The sequence below is a fragment of the Strix aluco genome, chromosome 1 (genome assembly GCF_031877795.1).
Source record: "Strix aluco isolate bStrAlu1 chromosome 1, bStrAlu1.hap1, whole genome shotgun sequence".
Taxonomy (NCBI): domain Eukaryota; kingdom Metazoa; phylum Chordata; class Aves; order Strigiformes; family Strigidae; genus Strix; species Strix aluco.
This window is the reverse complement of record NC_133931.1, coordinates 56,731,373-56,752,432: the sequence shown is the minus strand read 5'-3', so window position 1 is coordinate 56,752,432 and position 21,060 is coordinate 56,731,373. Positions and strand designations below refer to the sequence as shown.

The 21,060-nt window shown below is 39.5% G+C and overlaps 1 protein-coding gene across 1 annotated transcript in view; it reads right to left on the bottom strand.

Moving 5' to 3' along the window:
- Window positions 1–1,920: 1,920 nt before the first annotated feature.
- Window positions 1,921–21,060, bottom strand: part of RAB31 (RAB31, member RAS oncogene family) — a 68,298-nt gene continuing 49,158 nt past the window's right edge. Inside the window, exons 6-7 of the mRNA XM_074822058.1 lie at window positions 18,599–18,708; window positions 1,921–6,381 (exon numbers count right to left, since the gene is read on the bottom strand). Coding sequence (XP_074678159.1) covers window positions 6,284–6,381; window positions 18,599–18,708 — 208 coding nt within the window. The 3' untranslated portion in view covers window positions 1,921–6,283. The remainder of the gene's footprint in view (window positions 6,382–18,598; window positions 18,709–21,060) is intronic.

Here is a 21,060-nt window from a genome sequence, read left to right as displayed (position 1 = left end):
CAGACCTTTTGCAGTAAGGACTCTTCTCAATCGAAAGACAGGAAACACATCTGAAATAGATTTTTCAGACACAAAAAAGGACTGTATTATGCTACATTATGCTCTTACTTATTTCTTCTCATCTAACCTGGTAAATAAGGTAAGCCATTGATTTCACAGTTTCTAGTGAAGAGTCTTACTTTTGGACAGTGAGAGAGCATTTAAATCAAGCAATGAATTTACCCCTGTCCAGCTGTTAAAAACTAGATGTAATCAAAAGCAGATCTTATTAATGATCAAGAACCCCAGTACACATGAATGGATTCTATCATTGATGCCAAGTCCTTAAGGAGTAACCTGCACCAATTAACGGAGGATACTTATAGCCAGTCTATCCCCCCATGAGTGTTTTAACACTTTTAAGAAAATTACTCTGTAGCTTTATGTAAAACATCATCGAGGGAAAAAAAAAAAATCCCGCAGCTTATTGTTTTCCTTTCAGGAAAGGGAGGCATTTCACAAACCTGGTAGTAGCCTAAACACTTTTACAGATTAGGTGAGGGGGTGGACGTATGAAGCAGATACATGGACTATTTCATCAGCCTTGCTGTCCTGATTTCAGAACAGTGCTCCGGAGATCACAGCAGGGTGTCCTATGATGCTCTTTGCAGAAAGACTGAAGCTGCAGCCGTGAAGATTTTGAAGGCCAAAATGTCAAATACTTTTCCTTAAGTACCCTGAGACATAACCTTCAGTCTTCAAAAGGAAAGCAGAGGCGGTTTATTTTCCAGACAATAGTACAGCTCCCCTCTCATTGCTAAATTCAACTCTAAACTAACCTAAAGCACTATAAGAATGTGCTTCCAAGTTGTGTAAAACATCCCACTGACAATGCAAGGACTGATCCATTGAGGGGCACAACTCTCTTTCCACACTGAAAGGAAAAACAGCGTTCACTTCTGATTTTCCAACACACTGGTAATAGGGGCTTTCCTTGAATTGAGTAGATCACCTTTTACCATTTACGGTTATGTACCTGGGCTCACTTTTATTTACACATAGCTGGAGATACGTAATTTTGTCAATGTGATTATAAATGTTTTAAAGGAGGGAACAGATCCTGCTGGGTATCTTCAAGCAGTAACTAAACTCATAACCTGTGTAATCCCATTTGAAATATTGGTTTCTCCTTACACAGAAAAACGTTGTTCTGTGCTGTTATCTGATTTACTGTGCTTCTCGTGTACTGGTGTGCACTGAATTTATCATGGTAGTTAGAAAAGCCTTACTCCAAAAAATCTGTTTTTCCTTAAAAAAACACCCAACCCTTTATTCATAGTTTTCATAGTTCTGCTAACAACTTTGAAAATATGAGCTGGACAGTGCAAAAAACTTCTGGTGAGTTTAAAGACCTCTTGAAACAATAGCACTAAGAGGTATGAAACACTGCATACGTCTTAAGGGAGTGTTAATTCTTAACTCCTAAAGGCAACTTCAAGGGACATAAAAGTAGGGAAAAAAAATTAAATGTATCACCAAATTAAAAACATACAAAAGAGGAGGAGTCTTATGAGCCATACTAGTCATGGTTGCTATTGAAAGCAAGTGGTAATTGTAAGCTCACTTTCTACTGACAGCTACTATTCTAAATTTCCAGTTGATACTGGCCACTCAGGTACCTCTCTTCTAATGGATAAATCAAATAAATTAGCTAAGGGCTTTTCAGATAATCTTCTTCCGGTTTTTGAAAGTTCACTTGCACTGCAAGATCCCCCAGGAATGCATTCAGTTTCTGCTACAAGGCCAGCCACACGTTTCAAGCCGTATTTAAATCCCAGGTAAGCAATCCACAGACTGCAGACAGCCCTTTTTCAAGAGCAAACAATGTGAAAAATGGGACCTATTTTGTTCTGCTTTATTGAAACCAGAGACATCCCCAGATCAGAGGTATTTAAAAACATTTATTAGCGTTAATCATTGCAGGTTCAATAAAACACAAAAACTACATTTTAGGGAAAAAATATTATTAGGTATGATACAATTAATATGTAAAACAGAAGGTAAAGTATTAACAGATTGCAGCATCCCATACATGAAGCGAGTGGGTCCAGCCCAGTCAAAGCCCTTACATAAACAAAACAGAGGAAGAGTACTTAGCAGGTGATTTTAAACTGACAATTTATCACTGACTCTGGTTTAAATAATTAAGGGTAGGACAGTAAAATATATCATCATTGTACTGAAAAGGTCTGATTATAGTCAGAGTGCTCACATGTATAATCTATCTAGTCACGCTTATTACCACGTGACATGAAGGATTAGTAAAGACAAGGGATGACAAGTAACTTTTCTAGGTATTGATACAGACCCATGTTACATTGTAGCACTTTAGATAGACCTGCTGTACCATGAACAAAAATAATCAATTTTTTTTTTTAAGTGTCACTTTATTAATTCTGAGTCCCAATTCTTAGATAATAATGGCCTTTTAGATTTCTCAGTCTGTAAGACAATTTTTTTCTATAATATGCCATTTTCATGTGTAAGAATGGCAAGTCAACAACTGTACCTATGTGTATCTCCATCTTCTTGCTACCCTTGATCCGTAACTTTAAGTTCATAAAGGTGAAATGATCATTAACAAAAAAAATGTACTTACAGAATACAATGTGCAGTATATGAGAACCAGACATAGTGAAAAAACACTACATGTCATCATAACAATATAAAACTGTACTTATATACACACACATATGCAGAGCATATATGAAAACTAGTTCCTTCATAATCTTGTTTCTAAACTAGTTCATGACAAGCCAGAAAAACAAGTCACGCACAACTGGACAGTCACAGTCTTGAGTCACGGTGCAAACAAGCTCCACCAAACATCCTTAGCACTGCAGCCTGTGCCTCAGTCCTGATGCCAGCTCTCTTGAGAAAACCAGTCTTGGACAAATCCAGCACCAGCTGGCCAACCTAGAACTGCAGTTATTATTCTCATTATTATTAGAGCAGATCAGCTACAGAGACAGGTGCTCCTGTACAGTAATTTACAGAATCACAGAGTATCAGGTTGGAAGGGACCTCATGGATCACCTGGTCCAACCTTTCTTGGCAAAAGGACAAGTGTAGACAAGATGGCCCAGCACCCTGTCCAGCTGAGTCTTAGAAATGTCCAATGTTGGGAAATCCACCACTTCCCTGGGGAGACTATTCCAATGGCTGATTGTTCTGATTGTGAAAAACTTTCCTCTTGTATCCAACACTCAGAATCTCCCCAGGAGTAACCTGAATTTGGCTTTTCACCAGCCATTAATTACTGAGAGGAATTCCAGTTGCTGCTGAAACTCTGGACTCTGAGTTTGGGGGGGTTTTGTATGTCATTTTTACTGGCTGTTTATGAAGAGTGGTGGTACTTTCCAAGCAACAAGCAACAGAAGGAAGCAGAAATCATTAATTTTACATTTGAAAATCATAATTTTAAAAACAAACCATTCCCCCATTTGAAGAGGCAGGTTAAAACTGCACTTTAGCTTTGATGAACAACAGAGAGGCAGCATCACTGTCAAAGGCAAACCCTGTCTTCAAAAAAAATGTGAGCTGCTCTGCACAGGACAGTGGCCTGTTATTTTTTCACCTGTGACTTCAGAGTTCCCTACTGAAGCTCACCGTAACCCAAATCTCAAGATCTTATACAACCACAATCCTTATTCATTTAAATCCTTTTCTTGACTAAAAGCAGAGTGGGATTTAGATTTGACCCACCACATGCAAAAATATCTTTGAGCCTACTTAGCCAACATTTGAATTTTAAAATCCGCCAGAGATCCATTGTAACAACTTCCAATTTTAAAATAGTTTAACATACAATTCCTAAACCTGTTCTGAATCACATACAGCTCAATGGTAGCTGTGAGACCTGGTTGTTTAGGACAATATCCCATACAGATCAGCATCAATTGCCAGTTCTAGCATAAACCAGAGTATACAAGGTACTCACAGAATTGTCTTATAAAGCTTTCAGACATCTCAAGTAAGGTTTAATGTTTTGAGATGTCTCATTAAAAAAAGAAATATGGCACAGATGTTTATGAAAGCTTAAAAATCAGTTATGCATAACATATGTGGAACTAAAATTTATGACACCTTTAAAAAACTGGGTTCAATCTCACCTTGCTTTCTTGGTAACAGGTCTAGCCTTTTACTGGGTTTTATTTAGGAAGCACCAGATCTCTTGCAGCATTAGGTCACAGATCCCATAAATTATATGAATCTGTGATATCAATAAGTTTGATCTTTCTTTAGTGATGAAGGCCAGGTTAACCTCTTCCTCTAACAGCCAGGTGAAAGAGCCAGGCACACCTGGCAGACTTGCTTGGATGGGATGTAACATCCCCTGAAGGAGCCTGTCTCCCTCTCAAACTATCAACAATGCTGGTTGCTCAATTTTCACTTACGTAACCCCAGATTATCCAGAAAATAGTTGCTGCAAGGAAGCAGCAACATGAATCATATATCAGCACAGGTGACAACTGGAAGTTTACCCGAAATACCTTTTCCCATGGTAGGTGTCCAAGTCTGTGTATTATACAAGGGCATATTTTCAAGTATGAGTGCTTTCAAAGGAGTCCAAAATATCTGAGAAATGGATTATATGTGAAAAAACAATGCATTTTAGATTCTTAGATAAAATCCAGTGGGACATTTCCCACTTATAACTACTTCAAGCCCTCTGAAGACAAAGCAACTTTCCCATTGATTTAATCTGGCTCTGTTTCAAGCCCTAATAATTAGTGCCACTTTATCAAAGCAATCTCATAACTAAGCAATAAGGTCTGGTTTTTATGTATAAACACAGAAACCCGGCTCTAGCGTGACTGTTCATGATTTATTGTGGAAAGTTGTTTTTCCCTTTTGTTTGCTTTTCATAAGTCCCCCAACAAATGTGCAGTGAGGTTAATTTTCCTCATACAAGAACAAATTAATGTTGTGGAATGCAGGCTAGGCTTTGGTTCTGAAGCCTGCATTTCTTACCCTAGTTCCGATTTCCAACGGAATTGATGAAGAAAATAGATTTGGATTTTATCATCTCAGTCACACACATTCATAAAGGATGGAAGTGGAGAACACGTACAGTTTTACATTATTTCTAGTTCATAACCACCTATTGGATTTTTCTTCTACACTGCACCAAGCTTCAAAGATATCACGCAGTGGGTCTTCCATACCACATCGCCACACAACAGAGAAGACTACTCCACAAATTCACGGAATTGCATTTGTAAAGAACATTCTGGTTTGTTTTATTAGATTCCAGCCTTTAACCCCAAATTATATCGTGCTTTTAAGCTGTTTTTGTACAGAAATATTCTTCAAACTTGAAGACTTCTTGGAGCACAGCAGTGAGACCATGAGGAGTGGGGCACTGTGGCACCCTCTCTTAGAAATCAAGGAATTGGCATCTTTGAGCAGAGACAACTTTGGTCTGCGGCACAGATTGGGAGGAAACCTAGTAAATAGTGGAGATTAGGCCGACATTTATGTTCTTTTTACAATTTCAGTAATTAACAAAGCCTTGCAAAGGGAATCAATTCAGGCAAAGCACAGTGGCTGCATCTTCACTTCTTTCTGGAGCAGACTGGAACTGCATGGGGCCCAGCAGTCTCCTTCATGACAACTCCTTCTTTCACATACACAGCACCTCCTGACACAGATTTTGACTTCTAGCCTATAAAAATTGCACTCACTCATCCTTTGGATCCATTTTTTTTCTAGTTAGCAAATTCAGTCCATTTCTTGCTGATGTTTACTGAAAGTAACAAGATGAAGCTACAGATTTAGAAAAATACTGAAGCAGGGTCCAGCTAGAAAGATGGCAGAGAAACTGTAAGCCAAAATTCAGGTTTTAGGGGTTTTTTGTCACCTTATTATTACAGAGAAAACACTAAAAACATGCCAAGTCCACTTTGCAATGTAAGATAAGTTTTTGCAGCAAATCTAAATTTTATATATAAAAGGATCTTTTTATTTTTTTAAAAAAACAGTCATTGGTTTAAATAGAGAATTGGAGTACTTTGACATTGTAATTTTGACAGGATATTAGAGAGGATTTTCCAGCTAGGTTTCTCAAAATCCCTTTGAAGTAAAGCTTTCTGCTTCTGGTCCTTGCTTTATTGCTCATGGGAAGTATCAAAATTACTGCTTTCAAGATAAAGAGCCACGTCACAGAGATCATGAAGTCCTTTCTCAATGAAAAAAGTAAATGGTGCTGTTTTTCAAGTAAATCTAAAAAGATCAAGTTGGGTCAGCAGCACCGCCTACCCGTCTGTGAAGTCTGCTTTCCAAGTTTGATTGCTCCATTGTTACTATTTTCATGAGGATCTAAGGGTGGAATTTGCCGACCTGAAACACATGAAGAGACAATGAATTCAATTTTCCTGATGTAGTAACAACACATGCAGGTAACAGAACAATTCGGATTGCATAAGAACTACATTTGTGAAACTTCACCAGAAAACAACTCTGTCCTGTGTACGCTGAATCTTTTCCCTTGCATCCTGATTATGAAAGATTTTCACATTTAAAAAAAATATGAAATATGGCTATTGAGAATGCATGAAGTACACTGAAACGAAGTACACTGAAATTATGTTATCCATGTTATCTTACTGAGCACCTTACAACTAAGAAAGATAAAATTCTCAGCTTTCTCCTAATTCCACTTAAATGCGAATGGTGCTAGTTTAACAAGATCTTGCCTGTCCTAAATCTGCATGGCATTTAGTCCTTGTACACTAGAGTTTTACAAAGTGCTGTAACTAAACACATGCTGCCTATACTTGAAAAAGAAAAACAAATCTCTTCTTTTCATTGAATCCCTCCCTCCTTTGAGGGGTACCCATGTCCTTCCAGTTGACAGCTTTGATTACTTAACACCACTCCCTTCCCCCCTGCCCCCAAACTCTCCTGACCTTTTAATCATCTTATGGGGTGATTATTTTAAGTGTTTGAAAGAAATGCAGCCATCACAGGAGAGCTAAAGATTTCTCCCAGGGGCAGAAGGCACTGCTCCAACTCCCTCCCCTGTTTGCCCTTTCAGTACTGCTTCATCTTTTGTCTAACTGACTTCCTACTCATGGACAACATACAATGTGCTTAATAATCAGAATGGAAAACCAAGATCCTCCCAGGTCCAGTCTATCCTCTGTCTCTGGTGTGGGCCTGGCTTTTCCATTAAACCCACTGTGTGATCTCTCCATCAGTATCTTGGGAGTTTACAGTCATGGTAAGGTACTTTCTCATTACCTTGTGGGTTTCCTGGAAATTTTTTCTGAAGTTGAATCTACTGTCTATGAATTACTCCTTGTTTTACTATTACCCACGTTAAATAACAAGAATTAAAATATTTAATGTTGGTTTGCTATATGTCACTTTCAGAAAGCATAAAGTTCCTATGAACAGCTCATCATAATCCAAGTGGATTTTATAGTTTAGATTTCCCCATCCTTTGCTGCATTTATTCACAGCTCTCTCTTGCCAAATGTTCTATGAATTATGTACCTATGTTGAAGCCTGAGTCCTAGAAATTGCTTGGGGGAGTGGTTGTGGGAGGGTGAGTTAAACGCATTCAGGTAAAATCCAATCACAATGAAATCAAACACCAAAATTTAATCTGTAAAACTTGTCCCTAAATTACCTTTGGTCAAGCCCATCAAAATTTCACCTCTCTTATTCAGTCAGATCCGAACAGGTATGTTATACAACAAAAGTGTGACTTTTGAAGCAGGTAATCTTGGGTGTTTGTACAACTGAATAAGAGGGGGAAAATTCCTCACATTACTAAGCTAAAGATACTGATCCAACAGTGAGAAACAGGTATCTTGAGGGCTGAAGCACGTATAAGCACTGACATTACAATGCTGCACTCTATTCAAGTCACTGAAATATCAACTTCATACCCTGCTTACATTCTGTTTGGGCTTCATGCTTATAAGTGCCCTTTCAAAGTAAAATAAAAAGCAGAATGGGTGGTTATAGACACAGCTGTTACATGCATTAGTTCTGTAGGCTTTGTTTGGAGACAAAGAGAATCCACTAATTCTTAAAACTCTAGAGAATATGAAGAACGTAGTAGTACCTGTGACAGGCCTTCCAAGAGGGTAACGCTGTTGTTGTAGAGACCTGCAGAGAACTTCTGCATTAGATACCTACTATTTCCAAAGTGCTTTCAACTCAGTCCCAGCTAAAATAAAGCCCAGTCGATCTGACTCAGAACACAGTGTAGCTAAAACAACTGGAGTTTACAGACACAGTTTCCATAACATACCATAAAGCAAATACTCTCCAAACATCTGGTTCTTCTAACAGCAAGTTTGGAAGAGGAGAGCTTTAACATGCAAATTAGCTTAACTTTTATTTTAGAAGTCTGCATTAAACAATCACGTTACCTCTATTTGTTTTTCATTCAGTGTTTCATATTTCTCGTAAGTTTCAAGTCTTTTCTACAGTACTCTTGATGTGTATGCAAAGAAGTAGGCAAACTTATCTTTGGAGAAAAAACATTGTAGGCTTCAAGGTCAGCAAGCACTTTGTCCAGTTCAGACCAGGACACAACATATCTGGTTAAGAATCACCTTGATTTATTTCGTTTCTCAAAACAATAAAAACCACACAGATAACAACTATGAATAATAAAGAGAAAAAAATCTCTAGACATAATATTTGCTGATTAGTTATTTTGGCCTTTGAACTTAAGTACTGTTTGTCATTAACTAGTCATGTTTTCTGCTGTTTGGATACCACACACCCCCCTGAATTCAATACAAGGAAATAAGCCTTTGAACAGTCTAAACTTTTTTCAAGTTTGAAAATATTTTTTTTAGTAGGTGAGTTTTCTCTCACTTATAATTTCTCTTATTACCAGATTTATTAAACCATCAAGTTAAATAATTTTAGTTTTAGCAACAAGACTTATCCCTGCCCAAGCAGCTTTTACCATCTGATGTGCAGCTGACAGAAGTAACTCTCTTGGAGCATAAACTCAGTCCAACACCTGAGAACCAGCTCCACAGCAAATGATACAGTCATTTTTCACCAAGGGTCAGGGGAAGTGAATAAAAATAATCAGTCAGAAATCTGTCTGACTGATTGTCTCTCCCTGGGCCTTCTTGACAGCTAGTCTCACAGCAGACACTGCAGCAGCGAAAGGTTTAAGCAGCAGCAGAACTAAGGATGAGGAGTGAAATACTGAGCCTGCATCTACGCTTCCTGCTTCTAAACCAGCTCAATCACTTTTGGTACCTAAAAGCACTGTGATTATCTCATCATGCCATTCAGCTCTTGATAAATAGGGCATCAATATTGCTGACACCAACTCAAATATAGCTAGCACTGAGTCAGGATCAACACAGGTCATAAACTGAATTAATTTCAGAAAGTATATACTCATTTAAAATGTGTATCTCACTGGCATACGTAGTCTCTGTTCCAGAGCAATAAAAAATATCCCTGTATTAGATAACCTACAGCACTGTTAATTTATGCTATTTCTTTCATGCAATTGATGTCAGCAAGGAGCAGTAGTGCTCTGACATCCAGTCTTGCAATTCTCCTGCTGAAGAAATAAAGATTAAGGCAATTCCTCTTCAAACCAAAGACTGCTCTGTTGAGACAGAGTCAGATCAAAAGGTCCATGAGAGACTGAACTCATCTGTTGCTTAACTTAAAGACAACAAACTAGACCACAAATAGAGTCTTCTATCCATTTTGCAGAGCAGGACACAACTAGCCAGCTTGCCAAAGACCACCAACAGCACATCTTAGGATTCCAGATGAAACAGGCAATTGCACAGAGAAAACCAGATGCACATATATTTATCTAAGAACGCTGTAGCTGAACTGGTGAAATGAGGAACTTAGGGATATATTATTACTGAGACAGTATAGAAGTCCCATATGGCTCCCATTGCTGATATTTCTATGGAGTGAGGTCCGCCAACTGCAATTTAAAAATTAGATTTTGCACACGTATTAATTAAATATCTGATTATTTGGTTTAATTTCAATAACGTTCAGACCATGTTTCACAGATTTTGTGCAACACAACTGTTTGTAACCATGCACCTCTACACATTCATGCAGAGGTCTTGGGTGTCCTCCATAAACTCATTCCAGTAAATACACCATGATGTGTAAAATAATAAGCATCCCAAGAGACTGCTCAAATGTAGATTACAGAAATTGTCATGGTTCTGAAGTGAACCACCCAGGTTAACAGGTGGGAAGCACTAAATCAATTGCATCTCCTTTCTGGCCAGTTTGAGTTGGGCTGAGGCAGTCCAGGATGAAGGTCAGAGTCTTCTCCAATGCTTAGTAGAGTTCCAATTCCTGCTATTGAATCTGGGATTTGTTAATGTAAAGAGATTAATCAGCACTCTGGGAGTTGTGGTTCTGAGAGTGCCAGAGGCAAAGAGATTGGGAAATGGGAGGGTGGGACAAGAGGTAAACAAAATGGAAAGGGAGAAAAATGAGAACTGGAGCAGGGAAGCAACAGAGATGGCAGGGACTGGATGACAGCTCTGCAAGCAGAACTTGAAGAAAGGCAGGTGGGGATTGCTCTACTGCAACTGGAAGCAGGATGCATCATCACAGTAATAAAATCTGCTCTCTTTGTTCTTTTTTGAATGCAATGCTCCAGTTATAAGCTGTGACACTCATTAGCTCAGAAAAATCAGGCATGGAGTTGAGCTTTTTGGTTGGTTTGTTGGTTGTTTTTTTGTTTGGGGTTTTTTTGTGGTTTTTTTTTTTTTTTCTTAAACATGAAACCCGTTTCATCATAGACCTGTACAAAACTGCTTGAAAAACTTCAAGCCTTAGAGCTGAGCATAAAGAAAAAAAACCCACAACAGATTACCAAGCCGACAAAGGGACAAATACAACAGTGCACTGAACAGATACTTGTTTAGTGTGGGAACAGATGTGATGTGATCAACATGAGCTGGCACATCCAGATGATGAAGTCCAAGTCCAAAAGAAGCACAGTCCTACTATCTAACACAACTATAATTCTGCTAAGGGTAAGAGGTAAGACATCACGGTGCTACATGGTGGCTTTCTGCACACTTCTCCCATCTGTTCTCTTCCTGAAAATCACATACAACTTTATTTTTTTAGGGGGCTGGAGGAAGGGGAGATTTTCACCAGTGCAGGATGCAAAATCCGTTTCACTCTGCCCCAGAGCAACAGCCTGACAACTGCCGCAACTAAGGTGAGCTTTTCTCAAGGCTCACCTGAGAAAAGGCAGAATTCTTCTTCAAGTAGTGGTACAGCAGCTATACAATGGCCAGAACCTCCTCCTAAAATTGCTAGCTGTATCACAGCAAGGTGAGCCCCTGGAAAGAACCACAGCCATCTGTGAAGGCATGGCAGAATGAAGCAAGCACATCTTATCCAAGAGTTTTGTCATTTGCATACAATACTTTCTGCACCTGTAGGACTTAAAACAGTCACACTACTTATGTCCCCAAATCCTTTCATCCTTTGAAACCAGTTTCACTGGTATTTTATAAGTTCCCCATGTCTCTCACATGGATTATAAAGCTTGGCCCACTAGTCAGTCTCTAGTCTCTTTTTCTCGCCTGTATTTGCAGTGAAGCAGAATTTCCCCAGTTGACAGAGATGACTGCTGTTTACTTCATGTTGTAAGTTTTCATGAAAGGTAACATGTATTTACAACAAAGGATATTGCATAACTAAACATAGTTAAGTTGCAATTATTTTAACACTCCTAATAGCATATCTAACAGCAACTCCATGCAAGAAAATAAAGCCTTTTTTTTAAAGCAAAAGCATAGATTACTGACACTGAAGTTCTTGCTGGGGGAAGCAGCAAAACAACTAAATTATGCTCATTTAATTAAAATGTGCAGAAAAAAAAAAGATTTAAATCTTACATGCATCAAAGTAAAGAACAGAATTCCTAATTACTTTAATAACTAAGAGATCCAACCGTGATTTGAGGTCCTGCTGTAATTAACTTTGGGCTGTTTTGGTTTATTTACTAGTTTATGTTGAAGTGCTCTCCTATGTTTGGAGAGAAATACAGGACCTCACACGTTTAACTTTAGGAGTAGTCCAAAGGCCAGTAAGTTTTGCTTCATTCCTTGAAATTTGAAAGCAAGAGGAGAACTATTCCTAGAATACAGGGAGCATAAACTGTAAAAAAATAATATAATCTCAAACATAAGTTAGGGCAATGTTTTTCCATTCTTTCACAGGGTGTTCAGAGGTGAACACCCCCTACAAAAAATCAATTATGAGCTTGGGCTGCCTTAAAAATGGCATATGTGAATTGCTTTGTAACATAAATGTACTTGCTTTTCTTAAAATGTATTTCATAGACCTCTTCAAAGTAGTTCACAGATATCCACAAATCAGCAGATGACAGGATGAAAACCACCATACTCATCACTCCCAAAGCCTGAATATTGTCCATCTGCAATTTCACTCATCCAAGTCCATCTGAGTCAGTGCGGACATCGAAATTCTGTTGGAAAGGATCCCTCCCCATTCCACGGACAGATGTTTCAAACATTCCTCTCTAGTTTGTCCAGTATACAACTGGTTAAACTGTAAACTCTAGAGATTGTGTTTGTTTTTTTTTTTTTAATCTCCCAGTATTTCTAGGAAACAGGTATTTGGGTTATATTAAATATTCAATACATGAGCTGCTGGCAAGGCATCAGAAAAATCAATAGCTTCATACATTTATAACGAAGCATTTACCACATGAAAGGTTGTATCCCGAGACAGAAACTCTTTGTTCTAATTAGGAAGCCTTGTCTAGCAAGAACATCCTTATCTGGATTTTTAAACATCAGTCTGTCTCTCCTTCTCATAGTACTAGAATCAGTAAGACTGAGTGTGCTAACAGCTCTTTACACACTTTCCACAGAGTGATTCTGATAATCTTATTCATCACTTCCCTCTCACTCTTGACAGAAGATGCTGAAATGCTTCAATCTTGCCCCCTTTGGTAGCACACCAATCTCCAACATTTGCCAGACTTCAGAAAAAATAATGCATGCCCATCATTTATTTTTTTGTTTAAGCACAAGTTTCTTTCATATTTCATTTGGCTAGGTATTCTTCAGCACTGCCTGTTTACCTTTAGACCTACTAATGCAGATTGGTATTAACCTGGGAGGTACAATCTTGGCTCTATCATTTACAGAGGATGGCTTTTATGCAATCTTCTCTTTCATATCTGGGTCACCTTCACACTAAGGTAACAGGCAATACACACAGGCTGAAGAGAAACAGTTGGGCGTGTACTAGATCTGAATAAGGCAACTAAGGCTTATCTGAGTCTGAGAATTGCAAGGGTGTGATTGCTACTAAATGACAATACACTTGGGGCAGCTTGTTTAGTCATTGAAAACCAGCCAGTTCTAATAGGTAAGCTGCCTCCCCAGGCACAAGCAGTGGTCAGTGGACTAAAGCCCCACAACCAAGAAGGCGCAATACAGAACTGGTATGACCCCTGCACAGGTACAACTTTATGCTGTATTATACTGCTCTCGTATAATACATTCCTGGCATTTTTGCTGCTGCTTTAGTATAAACCAGTGACAAGGAGCCACTGTGCTTATTCTTCTAAGGCTAGGAATACAAAGTTAGTAACATTTGATCCTATGGGCACTCAGCTATTAGAAAAGAACTACTGGAACACATGAAAAACCACTACAATCTTAAGCCCTTTTTATGTCAAAAACCTTTCAAGAAAGACATTGGGAAAAATTTAGCCCAAGTGCAGAATACACAACTGTACTAAAAATACCCTTTTCTTGTTTAAGAGAAATAAAACAGCCATGTGATGTTTCACAATCACAGCAAGCCTTCATTCAGGCGCTGCTAAACGTAACCAGGGTAAGTGCAGTGGCTTGCCATCTGAAATCACAGGGGTACAACAGCCAGCCAGGAGCTGCATTCCATCATGCAGCTCAGTGAAAACTCTCCAGCACAGAGAACACCGACTTTGCCGACTCTTGTGGTCAGTCTGCCTCCTCAGCCTCATTTGCCTGAATACGACTGCAGAGTTCCTCTCCTGACAGATTTGCCCTATCAGCAAAAAAATCAGAAACTTTTACTGATTCTAGTCTTTCACATCTTGTATTTTCTTAAGAAGAATTAAGGACAATGGATTTGTGTTGAGACTGTGTTATTAAGACATCCCTCAAAGCAGTCAAATCCTCAAATCCTGAGAGAAACTGATTTGAATTTTTTTTTTTAAATAGTGTAATATAATAACCTTAGAAATGAAGTGATCTGTCTATAATCTCTACAATTTTGCCAAGATTTATCTGGTTGTCAGCAAAACATCCCAGTTCCCCTTTTATTTTCCACCTTCTTTATATCATTATGTTGAGTAAGTTTTTTCCATTATACTATTTCACTCTGCTCACAACATTTTCCCTGGAAAAGAGACAGTTGTTAGACACCTTAGGAAGGAAAAATGATTATGTTAAAATACCCCTGGGAAATGAAAAGCATAAGCAAGCAGGAGGTAAATGTTTTAGCTAAATTAAAATGTAGTCTACCCTTTCTGTTTGGGGTATCAATTTCAACAAGGTTTTTAATGGAGAAATTCTCCTCACATGTTGAAACATCCTTCCAAATCCAGGCTGTAAAATAGGTAACACATACAGTCTACCTACAAGATCCAAGGTAAACAGAAGTTGCCCTCTCCCTGTTCAGAGGCTGGGGAGCTGCACCATGCCCTTCTACGGCAGCACAAAGAGAAGGGCACAAACTCTCGGGCAGCGTGAAAGCAAAACTAAAGCTGCAGCATGACTTACAGGACACGACACAAATAAAATTAGTCAACAGCGTAGGAGACATGGTCTCAGAGGGACTTCATACACTTGAAAAGGCAGAAATGCTGCCATGCAACTTGGGCATAGACAGACTTTTTTGGAAACTGCACAAAGTCCGAAGTGTAAAACATCAGAAAGTTATCCACACCCTCTGCCCTGTCACAATCATACTAATTAATTCTCCTGCTAATTAAGCATTTTTCACTTGGTTTCCACTATATTTCTATAAACATCCACTACCGACTCTCTTTCTCTCCGCTGACTACTTGATAAGGTCACAAGTACATCCACCAAGACCAAATATTTCTATATATAGAAATAATTGCCTATGGAATTACGTGCACTTGCCTGGGTATCTAGTTCATACTAAACTTAATTTAGCTGATTTTCCTCGTCTATTATATCCTTTATTAGGGACAGTGTATGCTGCCAGCTGCAGCACTGCCTATCAAAGACGGAAACTAATTATCTAATTACATGGCAAGGATGAGTTCCTCTGCGAGAACATTCGCAACCATCAGACGCAGACAATCAAGTAAATTATCACAAGGAAGAACCAGTTCCTCCAGACAGCCATGTTACACACTCCTCCTTTATTAAAGGAGATAAAAGAAAGGTAGCGTATTCTAGGAATATCATTTCTCATTAACCATTTCAAATACATCCCATGCAAGCAAAGTAAACACTTGAACGGTCCCTGTCTCAGGCAAAGTGTGGTAGATAATATGAGCTGATTATGAATATGTGAAATAAAATAAAATGCTTAGGAAAACAACGTTGAGTTTCTGAACATGCTGTCTCCTAGGCCTCTGTATCCCAAAACAGGATTCAGAAAAGAAGGAACCACCAGTAGTAGAAGAGGATCAAGTCATGGAGCTCTTCAGAAATCTCAACCCATACAAGCCTGAGGATGCAGAGGGAGCAAGCCAATGTCACTACAAGGCTGTTCTTTATTATCCCTATCATTCTTGAAAGGTTGTGGAGAATGGGAGAGGTCCCCTATGACTGAGGAAAGGTGAATGTTGTTATCTGTCTTCAAAAAGGGCAGTAACAAGCCATGGATCTACAGGCTGGTTAGCCTTACTCTGCTTCCTAAGAAAACCACAGAGCAAATCCTCTCAGATGATGCTTCTGAGCACACGAAGGTGAAGAAGGTGACAGGGACCAGTCAGCATGGACTTACCAAGTGTAAACCATCTCCAACCAACGTGGTTGCCCTAAATGATACTATGACTGGATCTGTGATTGAGGGAGAGCACTGGATGTTGTCTACCTTGACTTTAGCAAGAATTTCAATACCTTATCCTACAGCATCCTGGTATATCCAAGTTGGGATGTTATACCATAGACAGGCAGACCGTTAGCAGTGTGAAAAACTGGCTGAATCATCAGACTTAAAGGCCAGTGGTTAACAGTATGTATCTACCTGTAGGCCAGTTACCAGTGGAGTACCTTGCTTAATACCTTTTATCAGTGGCCTGAAGGAGGAAAAAATATGCACCCACTTCAGCTCTCAGATAATAATCAACTCAGAGGTGCATTCAATACACTTGAGGGCAGGGCTGCTGTTCATAGGGCCTGAAGTGCTAAGGCTTGGACAACAGGCCCAAGCCAGAGCTGACCTGTAGATGAATCCTGTATATTTTATAACTGATAACCATTGTGCTAGTAGGTATTGTAGTAAGCTACAACCACCCACTTATGTTGATGTAAAAAGTGCTAAAGTGTTGAAATACTGAAGCCTGAACAACAGGCCCTGAGCTGAAGCTGCTAACTTAGCATGTAGTCATTAATAAAATATGTAAACTCACTACTGAAAGATGCAGCTTAGACAGAATATAATCAGTAGTGAGGATGAAAGACCAAGAGAATGTATCCAACTTTCCTTTCTCAACCTTCTTCAAGGCTGAGAACCCAAGTATTTGGCCTTGTTGGAAACTCCCTTGGTTTCCCCCCCCAAGCCCTGGCCAGGCTTTGGGTGGAATCCAACAGGAGAATGAAACCAGAAATTTTCCACTCAAAACAAAGGTGCCAGTTATTCTGGCTTGCTGATCTCTAGTATATAAGGCTGGGCCCATTTGCAGCCACTTTGGATGCCTCACCTACGGATGGATGCACCGCGTAGGATTTCCCACTTGCCAGGACAGGCTCTCCAAATCCTCGCTGTAACCGGGGCTCCCCAGCGACTGTGGATCTGGATGATGGTAACGTATGCAAGTGGTGATGTATCTTTCTTCATCACTATTCTCTCTCTCATGTAGTAATGATTTGATGCATTACCCTGCATTTTCCTATTTGTTTGCTTTAAGTGCATTATTCTGTCTTTCCTTACTGCATGTTTTCTGTATTACTCTGTTACATTATTTAGCTATCACTAGTAAAATACACCTACTCTTTTCACTCTGGTGTCCGAGTTTAATTGGTATCCTTAATCAGCAAAACAGGGCCTTAGGCTGGAAGGAGGAATGGGCCAACAGGAGCCTTATGTGGTTCAGAAAGGACAAATGCCAAGCCCTGCTTGTGGGAAGGAAGAGCCCCGGGCTATGAGAGAGGCTGGGGACTGGCTGCCTGGGAAGCAGCTTTGCCAAAGATGACCTGAGGGCAGCAAGCTGAGCACAAGCCAGCAGCACGCTCTGGCAGGAAAGATGGCCAACAGGATCCTAAGTCATACCAACAAGAGCCAAGCCAGTAGGTCAGGTGAAGTGGTTATCCCCTTCTAGATATAGTCTAACACAAGCTGGGTAATGCATCCAGTTTTGGGCCTCACGATACAAGAAAAATGTTGACAAACTGGCACAAGTTCAGAGGAGAGCCTCAAAGACAGTCAGGGGGCTGGAGCACTTGCTCTGTGAGGAGAGGCTGAGGAAATGGGGCCTGTTCAGCCTGGAGACAAGATGGCTCTGGGGGACCGCAAAGTTGCCTGTCAGTACCAATGGGGAGGGCTGCTAAGAACACAGAGCCACGCTCTTTACTGAGATGCATCCAGGACAATGAGCGATGGTGACAGTGAACTGAATCAGGAGAGGTTGTGACTTGATACACCAGGGAGGTGCCGCTGTGAGGACTATTTAAACACTGGACTCAGCTGCCCAGAGAGGTTGTGGAACCTCTGCTCTTGGGCCCAGTCAGACAATGGCCTGAATTCACTATCAAGTCTGTTTTGAGCGGGAAGTTGTACAAAGATCTCCCGAGCTCCCTTCCAGCCCACAAGGTCCTTCGCACTTGCAGCCAGAGGCCAAAACTGGAACCCCTAGGAGACAAACTGAACAAGACATTTTTTTTTCTCTTCATGAGGAATGTCAGTCTCATCTTGTTTAAAAGACCTGGAGAGAAAATATTTTTTTAAATGGATTCCTCCGCAATGACTGTTTTCTACTTATCATAGTCTTCCAGGCACATTTCTCAACATTTAAGTTTTTATTAACATGATGATAAGATCAGCAGTATTGCCTCTACAGCAGGCTTGGTCTGAAACAGATGATGTGACCCAGGTCAGGATTTATGTATTTATATATTTTAGAAGAAACAGGCTTACCGCGTAACTACTATGTTTTACTCTGGTATATTCAAAGTCATTCTTAGCATACAACTACGTAAACACCAGCCATACTACAACCCGCTACTGGATTTCTTGTTATCCATGGGAAAGAAGTTTTTACAGCAGAAACAGACAGGTATTTTCAGAAGACCTCCAAACCATCACAATTAAATAACTAAACAAACAAACAAAGAGAGCATTTACTTACTTATTCCTTGAAAAAGTTCTTCAATGTTAACAGCATTCTTTGCACTGGTTTCAACAACAATTGCACCTATAGATTCTGCATATTCTTTGGCATCCTTCACAGGAACTTCCCTACCAAAAAAAAATTTTTTTAGATTTATAAATAAAAGAAACCAAATTTCAAAAAAATAATTTAATTTTTTGGGAAAAAAAAAAAAGACCTCAAACACAGTCTAATCAGAAAAGCATTAGCATGCTTTTCTTTCCTGCAAAAGTAGTACTATCTTTCTTCTTTTTATGGCATTTAGATCATCATATTCAAAATATTGAAATTTCACCAATGATCTATTTGCACATTACTTGGACTTGCTGCTGAAGCCATGCCTTGAAAGAAGGAAGGTAATTTAAATGACAACACCACTTGCTTTTTTTTAAAAACTTTACCCTGATAAGAAAAGCATTAAAAAACTAGAGAGAAGATATATTAACTCTGCTGATCCAGGCAGCAACCAGCACGGTCCACACCAAGTGTTCAAACAAGATAGGGTACTACTGTTGTGGAAGAGAACAATAAGAGCATCATGTGTTTGTTTGCAAGCAGCAAGAAAACAAGAGCAATTCTGAAAGAAATATGAAAGGTACCGACTCCGAGCACACTGGCAAGAGCAATCTGGGAGTGCCAGATTCACTGGAGGAAGACCACCATTCTGTGCCATGTCACCAGAGGGACACCACCTTAAAATCACTGGTAGAACGTCCTCATTTTGTAGCCAATACTTCATATGCCAAAAGCTGGTAAATACAGTTTATAACATGCAAAAAACCTCTGCTTCAGACACAAAGCAAGCCCCATGCTGACCTTTTATCTGCCTGAGCCAGGTGGCAAAGCTAAATCTGTCAGTGTCCGCTGCTATCCATAACCACAGCTGTTCCTGATTTTTGAGCAACAGCTCAAAATCAGAGACTGAACACGCTAACAGGCACCCAAGGTACACCCGATCACGGAAGCACATGTTGAAACACCAGGCTGCCAGCACCATTTTTCTTCCAGTTGTTCGATACATCAACTGGTGTGTTTTGGGTAGCTTTACAGCTGTCTGTTGCATATGAAGAATTTGCAACATCTCCTTCACCCCACAGCTTCGATGTACCAATCCAGAGACTCCTAGTACAATTCCCTCCTAGTATGAGTGCCTTGGACTTCAGCAGAAGGTACCTAGGTGGGAGCACAGCAATGCAGTTTCACAATTAGTTTATGGAGGTATGTATTTTAAATAAATCAGAACTGCTGCTCATGGGAAACATGCAGAGAGGCAGAGTAACTGCCCTATTTATTATAAATAGTTTTCAGAAAATTAGACTGCAATTCCAGCATCTAGATTCAGAGCTTGTTTCCATTACTTGCTTCTTTGTATTACATGTCTTTTTATTGTGGAAGACACAGGGGAGGCAGCATTCTCCTTCCTATTTCTGAAACCTTGACCTTTATTATGAAAGGTACCACCATCTGCAGATGGGCCTGGAGATAAGAAAAAAGGAACTTAACTACGTAACATAGTATTCAAACAACAGTAAAGAAATTTGAGAGCATAGGGTTATGCAATGAAGACTTTCAACGTGCTGTAATTTAGATGAGAAAGCAAACTTCAGGAATCAAGGAAAAGGGAAAACAGCAGCACATGACAATATTCCAAGGAAGTGTCACAAAACTTCTCAGCCTTTTCTGATGACATTTCTAAAGGAAGCCTATAAACATCCACAGCACACGGGCAATAAGCATCATGCCATCCAGTGCTGCCGGCACTGAGAAGGCTGCATACATCAAGTGGAGTTATCATAATCTGGATGTCAACATTGCTAAGATGCTACCTTGTCAAAAAGAAAGAGCGCTAATGCTTGAACTCTAAGCCAAGAGGTGAACACGTGCGAGATGGGGTAAAGAGGGGAGAAGGCAAGAACCATCGGTGGAGTGCTGAGAAAGTGTTATTCCAGGGTTATGGGGAAAGTTAGAGGAATACCTATCCTCTGAAAGATGTCAATTATTTCATTTTATCCTTTCCAAATCATTCTATTGATTCAATCTCCCTTGTGATTTTCTGAATAATCACTGAATAAAGAAATATTCTGGATGCATCAAGGGAAGATCTGAGCATGAAATTCTGCTGAATTCTCTTAACCAAAGATCTGGCAATTTCCAGTGAACACAATTTGTTAAGAAGGTGCACCATATTTTTAGGGAAGTAAACACTTCTTAGTTGATATTGTAACTATGGACTTCTGTAACACTCAAAAAATATTTTGGAGAGTTACAACATTTTAACATTGGAGTCTCAGCTTGTGTCTTTGAAACTACTTTTTAATTACCTGTCAGAAGGACAGGACACATATCAGAACAAAAAGCCTATTACTATTACTTAAAAGTATGCTAAACACTGAACAGTACTAGAGTTGACAGTACTGTAACAAAGGTGAGGATTTATACTA